We start from the raw sequence: 11102 nt of genomic DNA, 5'->3' as shown, positions 1-11102 counted from the left end.
ACACTTGTTAGGATAGCAGAGAGCTATACAGGATAGCACAGAGCTATACTGCTAGATATCACAAGAGCGTTTTCCACACCCAAGCTACGCAGCTGGCAGCAAAGGCACATAGAAGTAGGGAAGGACTCAACAGGTACTGAGCCCCAGCTCTAAGTCTCCTGTTCACATTTATTAGGATGGTTTCAGCTTGACCAAATCAAAACACAAGCCCACAGCTGCATAAAGAATGCCCTCAACAAACACAACTTTTTATTTCTGTAGAAAACAAGATCCTTTTCAGGAAGGACCAGCTTATGAAACAGCAGTTTGCATGTTAAGATACATAAATACACAGGGTTACAATTTAGTGAGAAATACATTAAAAAAAGCTTTCAAGTACACAAAATATATGTAGTAAAATTGGATTATCCCTTCTGCATACCTGCCTCAGAGAGAAACGTTTCTCAAACGAATGAACTTCCACCCATCATCTGCCAACAGATCTTTCCACTGGACACAAGCTGCAGGAGGGTGTGAGGATGGGCAGGGCCAGAGGGTTAATATCCAGTGTTTGAGATTAAGAGCAGACTTACCCATGACAGTTCAGTCCCCATTCTCTCAACTATCAGGATGTGTGTAGTGTGACAGTTACCCAGCCAGCACATTAAGAGAGCTACAAGAGGTAGGAAATACCTCCTTACTTCCATCTTCAGGTCCCTGGAAGGTTAATGCTGTACAACTTCATTACCCACAACACTGTGGAAATCCCATGACCCTGGGAGGCATTTATTAACAGTCACAGAAATGAGAACGTGGCCCCGCAGTCACGGCACCAGTGCTGCTGGGCAGTAAACACAACCGACAGACACAGAGTTTATGGAAAAAAGCTGCTGGATGCAGGCAGCCTCTTGAGTAGAAGGAATAATGTCTACAGATAAGGAAGAACAGCACAAATCATCACAAACTTCCTGAAGATTTTCCTGCCAAGACACCATCAACAGAGAATTCATAGCATCATTTAAATAAAATACCAGTTTAAATGAATGTGAAAGACATTTGCCACATGCGGGAAGCCAAAAGGCTGATCCTTATGTTCCAAACTTTTATCCGGTCCTTCTACTATTTGTCCTACAGGAGTTTAGAGACCTGTTACATCACTAAACTCTTTTATAAAATTTTACACTGAGGAGTAAAACTTAATCAGTCTCCAAGAGAGAAGGAAAAGGCATCCGAACAACAGATACTCCCTGATCTTGCTCTATGTGCTCTCATGTTAAAATAAGGAACCTGTGCAACAGGGGTTGTGTCCCATGTCCAAGCCACGCAACGGCAGAGATCCCATGCTTCACTTCAGCTACTGCAAGTGCAAAGGGCAATTCAAGTTTTCCTACCAGTCTCCAAGACAAAAATTAAACGTTTGCAAAAACGGAAACATTTAAAACTCTTTAAACAATTTAAATGAGAACAGTTTCTATCAGAACATATTGTACACATTTAAAAAACCAAGGAACTCAGGTTGTTAAATAAAAATCTACATATCTTAAAAACGGAGAGTTTTTTTACATTACAGCCAGAAGTGTTAATCCTCCTATCTTCCAAAGCAGGAATGTTCATAAGTTATTTCTCTGAAGCGCCTCGCAGAGGTTTTGATTGGCATCTGGTTCCTCAGTCATCACCTCCACAGCTTCCCACTCTCCTGACCTGCTGGATTTCTTGATGGCCTCTACTACACTTTGCATGTACAGACCATCTTCAAAAGAGGCTGCCATAGAGACAGGTTTATGATCCCATGTCCGACGGTCTTCCTGGTCTTGGAAAGACTGCCGCAGTGCTTGAACCATGTACACCATTCCTTTTAGGTAAAGCAGCGGGATGTCTTTAAACCCTTTATCCAAAAGGCCCTTGTTGACAGTCAGAGAGTCTGTAAACAGTAGTTCTTCTTGGAGCGCAGTGTTTTTCTGCCCATACAAGTCCGTCCCGCGAGCTATCAGGCGACCGGCAGACCCAACAATCATGACTTCATGAATGAATGATCCAGGCATGTTGAAGTTGAGAGTCACAGTGCAACAGACACCCTCACTCATTAGCATCTGGAAAAAGCAGAAGTCATCGCTAGTGACATGGCGGATCCCGCTTATAGCCGTGTTCTGCTTCACAAAAGTCTTAAGCAAACCATGGACCTTCTCTGCTCTTCTGCTGATGAGGTGAGTTAGGAGGTCAATAATGTAGGTTCCCATTGTATGCAGACCACCTCCTCCCATCAGCTCATCACAGATCCAGTTGTACTTGTGGCTGAGCAGGCTTCCCCCATAAACTCGTACGTCGCAGATCATCACATTGCCCACGTAGCGTTCTTCTATCAACTGCTTCATCTTCACAAAGGCAGGCAAGAAACGGAGAACGTTGCCAACAATGCTCATCAGCTTGGGGTAATACCTGGCAGCTGTGACCATCCTGAAGGCATCCACAGAGGTAGCAGCTTTCTCACAGATCACGTTCTTCCCTATTCCTGCAGCACAAATGAAAAAAAAAAAATACAGCACACACAAGCGAAACATGCTCAGATGCCCCAAAGGTTGTCAAGAAGCAGGGTTTTTATGAGTCAGTCAATTCCTGCTGCAATTTTAAAGGCAAAGGTCTGGGAACTAAAATAGGAATGCCAAGTGCAGCAAGCAGTCAAAGCTGCTTCCAAAATGTTCCGGTTGCAGAGCTGACAAACTCCCACAGAGAGATGCTCCAAATAAAGAGAGGATTTTTACATCATGAAAGATAAACGGCCAAATGGCATCACATGGCGTCAGAACAAGACACAAATTGCATGTTGTAGCTATAAAATTATTTCAATGCCTGTACAGCCAGAGCGGGGAGGGGGGGGGAGGGAACATGTGACAGAAGAGGTGAGTGAAGGGGAGATTTGATTTTCACTTTGTATTTCACCATCACTATGAATGTATTATTTTAAATAGATTAATAGAAATGGGTCATACGAGATACTTAGTGGCCTGTGTACAGAATACAAGAATTAGAAATAATGTTTTGGTAGGTGGATTGTTTTAAAAGCATCGCTAATTGGAAAGCAAACCATTTTGGTCTGCATGTATAGCCTACTCATACAATTAGACTGCAAAGGTGACTGTGAGTTACACAGATGAGAGCTGCACTTGCAAGGTGACCCACTGCATTTTTATTCCTATGGATGCACTTTATCTTGTGCTCAGCCTGAGTCAATGTGGGCAGTCAATAATTCATTTTTTTAACTTCAAAGCAGAAATAAAGTAATACAGAAGAGTATCCCAGTGCAAGCTTCAATCAAATTCCTATATTTGGTGCTTTGCTGGTATTCCCTCTTCCTCCCCCATCTTCACCCTTGTGACATGGCTCAACTTTTCCATATACATCTGTTCTGATAAAATACTTAAATAAACATTTTTCAATCCAGGGGTGTACCTAGAAGTGTCCAGACATTAACTGGTGATGTCAGACCTGAAGGTCAGTCACATCGTACCACAGTTTCTGCCTAAGAACTGCAGGAATTGCCGCACATGGAGGAAGGCACCTCTCTGAAAGCTTCTCCTTATCCAGGAGCAGACTCCACTCCCTGCTCAGAACAGCTTTTAATCGACTCCCTGATGAGATGATACCAGCACAAGCGCTTCCGACGGCCTCCCTCACAAGAGGGGAAGCCAGATCCCACACTGCAGCTCTTGCTCTCGGCACTCCACCTCCTGGCTGTGCTGGGCAAGCCTTTCAGGAACCATCTGAGCAGGCCAGCGAGCTCCCGTGACCCATCGCTGTGCCCAACTCAGCCAGAGGACAACTACAGCTAGAGAAAACTCGGAACCAATATTTCTAATAGACACAAGCAAAATCCAGTCAGAAAATGACAAGACTACAATTTTTAGTGGTCTTGTCCAAAGAAGTCCCCTAAACTGATGTGAGTCAATAGAAGCTTTAATGAACAAAAGGTAAGGTCAAACTCCCCGAGGACACCCTGGCTACCCACTGGTAACCCCCCACATCAGGGACCATTTCCGACTCTCCCACCCCCAGTCCTGTTGCTGAGATGACGCACAATGCTCTATTCAATATTCCGCAGGGCTAGCTGAAGCACCTTGAGATGCTTCAGCCCCTGGTTTATCTGCCTTCTTGTTTAAATGGCACTTATCTCAAGCCAGGTTACAGTAAAATACAAGCAAAAAGAAAAAGCAAAAGGATCTCCACAGCATCCTAAGCAGATCTGCAGTTCTCAAAGTCTGACGAAAATAAAAGTGACTCTCGATCCGCATACACACACGGTACAGCTCTGCCAGTACTGCTCTCCCCCTTGCACAACTCCAGTGCCTTCCACCATGTATTTGGTAGCACAGGAGCTGGCTCAGGGTACAAACCCAGCATGGAAATATTCACTCATCTTGGCTCTTTTTCTGGCAGGTTATTGCCCCAAGTTGGCTCTTCAAGGAGCCTGACAGTGTCCACACAAAAGGGGTGGCATCCCTGCAGTGGGGGACCAAGAACAGAGAGGGCTGAGCCAAAGGAGACCACCCCTGCCACCCAGGGTCTGCTGTTCCATGCTGGGCAGTTGATCACACCAGGCTGCCCTTGTTCTGCTGCCTCCCCACCCAGCTTCATCCTTGCGTCAGCACTGTGCTCTTTTTGCCAGTGTAGGCTGAGCCACTTGAGCAGCTAAAACTGACTGATGCCTTTTTTGGGGGATGGCAGTCAGCGCAGCACAATGACAGCTCGGCACAGCCTACCAAGCACTGCTGGAGTGCCAGGACAAAGACCTGGGTACACCATAACATCTCTGAGATAATCCTGTGGTTGCCCTCAGTGGGACATCCCCCCAGCTGTCCCCAAGCTCACAGAGATGGCCATGCAGCAAGACAAGGGCCGAGTCAGAGATGGCTACGAGGTCCCTTACCAACACAACAGCCAAGCCTTCTGTTTTCTGAGGCAGAGCAACTTACAACCCCCGTCTTGTTACTATTATTTTGATAAGGAATAACCTGAACTTTGTACGATATTGTTTTCTTAAATCACTGCTGCAAAATTCTCCGTTGAGGTCCTCACCAGCTAGGAGACATGAGAGCCACCACAGGGCTCTGGTGCTCCTCAGAGCCCTCTGTGAGTCAGTTCAGATCACCAACTGAGCCCAGTTTAGAAAAGGAAGGTTCCTCTTTCAAAGTGGGTGGGTTGAATCTGCTCACAGGTGGGTCTAAACCCACAGAAGGGCCTGGACACCTCGAAGGAAGGAGATGGGGCTGCGGAGTTGCGTTTCCCCACCTCACAGGAAGTGAGCAAGGACAGCAGCAGCTCTGCTACCTGTGGTGAAGCTCATCGTAGGCTGTCCTAACAACACCACCTCAGGATCTTCTCTGTGCACACCTCGGAGCGAACCCCATCTGTAGATCTTTGCTCCACTGAAGTCCCCTTATTTATGGCTATGCTGGTTGTTGCAGTAAGAGGGACACAAAAAGAGAATAAAAAGGTCACCATTGCCAGGAGTCCTTAGACAAACCATCTACTACCATACTCAGAGGCAAAAGTACCTGCTAGATTCCAAGAATTTTCAAACCAATTCCTGATTTAGTAAATAAACTAAATATTTAAACAGAAGTCTTTTTACTCTCATTAATGTGATACAGCCAAATCATGGCTTCACTCAGTGAAATACTGGATTTTAAAGTGTGTTCACATCCTATGGAAGCAATCAAAAAACAACAGGTAAGCCGAGACTTACTGGACAGCAGAATAAACTAGACTATTTTCTCCTAAAGGAATCTTACATCTGTAGTCAGATCCACACTGTCCATCAGCACTGAGGCACTGGCTTCCCTTGCAGCTGCTTAGCCATGCTACATCCAAAACTTGCCACATGTGAAATATTTTACAGCCCTGGTTAATAAAATGCAAGCACAGAAAACTCGCTGCTTTCTCATGCTACCTGGTGGACACTGCCCAAAGCCATCACAGGTGCTGGGGAGGGACACAGGCCCCAGCAATTGCCAGGACCCCCAGCCCACACCTTCCTCCTGGTAGGGAGGATGCCAGGGTGATCAGGAGGAAGGAGAAGGGACTCTGCAGCCTGGTGGGGCCTTGGGAAGGGGAGCATGCATGAAAAGATGGGAGAAGTGCACCCTAAACCTTGAAGAGTTGGCCTTGCTGCAATCAACATGCATATGAGCTGGGGTCTCCTCTCTGCTTCAGGCTGCGTGCATATCAGCAGGCCATGAGAAGGACACCGAGACCACACCTGGCCCACCGCTCCATCAAGGAGGTCCTTCATGTCCCAGGGGGGCCCGCTGAGCAGCCTGGCATAGGAGGTAGCCCACCAGGGCTCCTGATGGGGAGAGGTCCTGCAGTCCTTTGTCTGTGGGACATGCAGGTGAGCAAATGCAAGAAGCAGGGGCAGCCGTGCACAGAGGTGTCCCTGCAGTGCAGTCAGGAGGGGATCGGCTGTGTGCCGTGCCACCCGCCCAGGCAGTGTGAGGAGCGGGCTGGGCTGGGACAGCATTCTCACTGTGACAGCTACCACTCCACCTCTTTGGTTGTTTCTTTGCCTGGCTATCATAGCCACAGCTGGCCATCCAACACTTTCCATAAACAGCTAGCGTCCCCAGCCTTGCCTCTCCCTGCACGAGTTATAACGTTGACTCAAACTACTGAAGGTATTTATCCCAAGTAAATATGTCCATTGAACTGAAGACTCAGTTCTTTACTCCCCTGAATAACGTCAAATACCTGAGGTTGCACCAAGGAAGATGTACAACCGGTCACTGTTGAAGCACACCAGACCATTGCTTTGTCCACTATAAGAAGTTGGGAGTGTCTGAGGAGTCTTCCCAAATAGCCGGCTGTTTCAGATGTACTTGCTTTGGGAGCCTCCCAATGAATGAATGCTCATTCCAAAACACACTCCTTCATTTCATTTCTTGTTTGCCTACAGTTTGAAAAGATCTTCATGCAACTTGTTACAGAGATGGGAAGCACAATATGCAAAGAGCACTCACAGCATGCTTGTTCATCCTGTCTCAAGAACAGGAAATCTGGATTTGTCACAACACAAAGCAGTGACAGAGCCCTTTCTGACTCCTTCCTTCATAACTAACATATATGTGCTATAATTTGTAGGGACTCCACAAAATCAGAGTGTCAAACAACCTATGTTGCAAAGATGTCTTAAATGATGTAGTCAACCAGTATAAACCAAGAGAGACAAGTAAGAGGTTCCTCTGTAGCCACTCCACAAACCATCCATTTGACAGCTGGGCTCAGTACGTGCAGCAGCATTATCTTTAGGACCATGAAGAAATTCTACTCTGAGGACTTCTCATGTTTTGCCTCCCTGAACTTTGCCTCATGCAAAAACATCCCATGTTTTACATTCCACTCCAGCTGGTAACTCCGCTCTGTGCTCACCTAATGCAAAGGTGGATGCATTTTAACTGTGGGACATGAACCACAACACAGACATTTTGTGAAATTAATTTAGTTCCTCTGAGATCAAAAGAAGCACAAATTTTAGGATAGCTTCTTGCATTGCCTGTTGTGGAGATAAACCATAAGATTAGACTGATTTTAACTTGAATTATCCGCTGGGCTTTGATCTGTTCTGTCTGGTTCATGAACTCAATCCAGTGTTACTGCTTTGTCCCCGTCATGCCAAAGTTGTACCTAGGCTTGTTTATGGATGTCTGTCAATAAGAAACTTATGCAAGCAAATTGCACTGCCTGGAAAAACTGGGTCTGTCTCTCATCCCTGCCAGAAATAAAAATGTAACCACATTTTAAAATAAAAAAAAAAAAAAAAGAAAGTATAAAAAAAGTTTACAAATAAGTAATAAAAGCATAAACACTTTAAAACAAACAAACAAACCACAACAAAACAAAACACAAAAGACCATTATCACTGCACTGCATCTGATCTTTCCTAAAGCCTAGTTTCTCGACTAGTAAACACCAATCTATTATATACAATTCACGGCCAATAATTCTCCAGTTACGTAGATCATGTTATCGCTCTGAACTTTCAGAGAAAATGTACTTGCCATCTTTGGCCCTATCCTGATTTTGTGTTCCTTCAAAATGCTCAATCACAGCAAGCCACCCAACACTGGCTCAAAATATGTCACAACATAGTTGGTAGCAGATCTATAAATAGCATTGCAACAAACCTAGAAAGCCGAAAGACAAGGTCAGCATCATATTGGGCCTGAGATGCCTGCACCAGTTTGCAGATCAGAACATTTTAGAACATAAGCAAAGAATAAACTGCCCTGTACTACTTCATCCATTCATTTCCCTAGCTTTTTCAGCTTTGCACTTATTTATACTTGCAGTCAAGCATACATATCACGCCTGTACTTCTGCACTCCTTTCCTCCTCTGGATAATGCCATCTTACAGGTTCCCAGCCTTTGAAGAAAGAATCTCAATCCATTTTAGTTAATAATTCACCAGATAAGGTTCAATCCTCTCCTTTTAGCCCACTTGCCCATCACAAGCCATGAGAACTAGTGAAATGCTTATTACCTAAAAAGTGTTTAAAAGAACTTTTAGCATATTTAAAGAGAGAAATTCTAACTTACAGTTCAAATATTCAGAAGTCAGAATACCTTAAATTCAAAGGGTAGTACTCTAACAAGGTAAACAAGCAAATCTAACAATGTAAAAAAGAAAAAGAAGAAAAAAAAAAACCTGTAATATCTCTCTGCATAGCTAAGTGGCATTGAATGTTTGTGCAGGGAGTTGTTTACTTCCAAAACAAATTACTGTAGAGCAAAGAGGCTAAGAACAACAAACCACCCTGGCTTACACAGTTTGAGATATTACCCGTCCTAAAATTAACTCATGTGGACCTCCTGTAAACACAGTAAAAATATCACACTTGTTATTTACAGAATTAGATGCAAACTCACACCCACGCTGTACTACGTGAGAGGACATTAACACTACAAAGTCACATACTGGAGAATTAAGAAATGTCAGGGTGTCCCGGCAGTTGGCTCCCACCTCCCTGCCCAACCACTTTGGAGTGTCATCCCTTCTCTCCCTGACACCTTCACCCAGCCCATCTTGCTGGATTCCTCCTGCTGTCCCCAACATCTCCTCCTCCCCCAGCATCTGCTCTCCTGCGTCAGGTAGAAGGATTCCTCCAGCAAACCTGAACCCAGGACCATCCCAGACTGCTGTGGACATGGATGTCCTAAGAGAGCTCCAGGTGGTGGCCAGGGTCACAGCATTGCTGGCTGAAAACAGCATCTGCAGAGAATTTAGGTCCTAACTCACAAGATTCTACTGAGTGCATGCAAACATTTTTTCAAAGGCTTTTAACTTTCCAATTTGGTTTTATTTGTGGGGAAAACCAAAAGCAGAGCTGAACAACCCCCCCACCCCAGGCAAATCTCAGTTTCCTATTGCAGAACATGGGAAGATTTGAAATTAATTAAGCAACTTAAGTTGTTTGGTTGTTTTTTCCTTTTTTTTTTTTTTGTTCGGTTGTTTTTTTTTTAATGGGCATAAAAACATTTTACCCCTTCATCGTCATCTCTGAAACAGCTCATTTTTATTAAAACCTCCCCACCGTAAGTTCAGTCTGAAGAAGATGAGGTATTTTAGCCCAATTGGTTCAAGACTCGCAAAGCTATAAGCAATTACAAACACTATTTTTACAAAAAATTCGAGGTAACCTCTCTCGCAGATGGCACTACCAATTCCACACAAAACATTTAGCACTGCATTTGCACGTTGGTGCAATCAGAATTGTGCTGGGGTAACAGCTTCAAATTTCAATCTGCCAACGAGCTATGGATTTTTGGTCCAACTCCAAAGATAAAAAGATACCTAGAGCCTTCACAGCAATTTGCCGAGTTAGCGGTGGAGGGATATTTATGCAAACCAAATCTACGTCCTGGTGCAGCAAGACATCGTCAGTCCGACTCGTGTAGAAGGAGATGTTCATTTCCTCTGCCAGCTGTTTGGCCTCCTCTTCAGTCTTCCCCCAAAGCGCTTCAATGGAGAAGCCTTCTGCTCTCAGCAAGGGTACCATTACCCGGGCGGTGCTGCCAGTTCCAAACACACCCACTCCAGGAAGCATTTTCATTCTGCATTTATTCAAGCATCAGGGTCTACACATAGGCCTTTGATAAAATGTTCGGCTCCTCAGCTTTCCGTTCCATCCACAGTTCCTAAAACATGAAAAGTTACAAGTCAGTATCAACAAAAAGCATATTTTGATATCAAATGCATCTGGCCTGAATACTAGCTTCTATCCTTCATACGGCATTCAAATTTTCAAAGATCCTAATGAAAAAACCAAAAAACCCCAAACTTGCAATCCATAAACAGTATTAAGGGACAAGTCTAACAATCTCATTGCAGAAGAATGGTAAGAAAGCAGCTTGACAAAGTCACGAGCACCTCCTGAGCTTCAAAACTCAGGATGCACGTACAGAAACACACACGAGCATGCTGGGACAAACCAGAGATGGCAAGGTACAAACGGGGAGCAACAGGAAGCGTCAAGAGGACAGGACATAAAGTCTATTGCACTGGCAGTAAAAGCAGCGCTGCTGTAGTTGTGATGATGTAAGTCTCTAAATAAGATAAAGGTTTGTGAGATGAGGTAATATCTTTTATTAGACTGACTGAGATAATTGGAAATAATAGGCAACCTTTTGGGTGCATAAATCTTTCTTCCAAATTAAATACACAAACTGAAAACAACTACTTGGAGCTTAACAATTTTATGGCAAATAGTTAAGCCACTCCAGAGAACATCTAGAAAACACGTCCTGTGGGGAAAGCCTGGATTCACTGAGCTTGTTTAGCCTGGGGAGGAGAAGGCTACAAGGGGAGATAATGTCAGTGTTTAAATACATAGAAAACTGCTTTCAGAAAGGAAAAGGGTGCTCCTTTATGTCCATCATGGGTAGTTAAAAGTTTTACGTAACTTGGGACAGTTAAAAATATCTCCTGCCCACACCATTCAAACCCCAGGAATGCAGGGTTTTGCACAGAATTATTATATTCCTTACACATAAACATTTGGTTGAGACACACTTCTTTTGTTCTTTCAAGTATTTCCTGCTAAATTAATCCCTTCGGACCCCTACTTGCCAGTTT

The 11102-nt window shown here is 44.3% G+C and overlaps 1 protein-coding gene across 2 annotated transcripts; it reads right to left on the bottom strand.

Annotated features, from left to right (window-relative positions):
- Nucleotides 1-229: 229 nt before the first annotated feature.
- Nucleotides 230-10167, bottom strand: GFOD2 (glucose-fructose oxidoreductase domain containing 2). Of its 2 annotated transcripts, none has more exons than XM_010583191.1 (2): nt 9822-10167; nt 230-2488 (listed from the first exon to the last, which is right to left on the bottom strand). In XM_010583191.1, exons 1-2 carry the CDS (start codon nt 10078-10080, stop codon nt 1590-1592), a joined length of 1158 nt encoding a protein of 385 aa, XP_010581493.1. In that variant the 5' UTR covers nt 10081-10167; the 3' UTR covers nt 230-1589. The 2 variants fall into 2 exon arrangements, with proteins under 2 accessions (XP_010581493.1, XP_010581501.1); XM_010583199.1 differs by lacking the exon at nt 9822-10167 and adding an exon at nt 3427-7723.
- Nucleotides 10168-11102: the final 935 nt, after the last annotated feature.

Source organism: Haliaeetus leucocephalus, unplaced genomic scaffold, assembly GCF_000737465.1.
Source record: "Haliaeetus leucocephalus isolate CR32 unplaced genomic scaffold, Haliaeetus_leucocephalus-4.0 Scaffold92, whole genome shotgun sequence".
Taxonomy (NCBI): domain Eukaryota; kingdom Metazoa; phylum Chordata; class Aves; order Accipitriformes; family Accipitridae; genus Haliaeetus; species Haliaeetus leucocephalus.
Note: the sequence above shows the minus strand (reverse complement) of the source record. Positions and strands in the feature narration are given on the sequence as shown.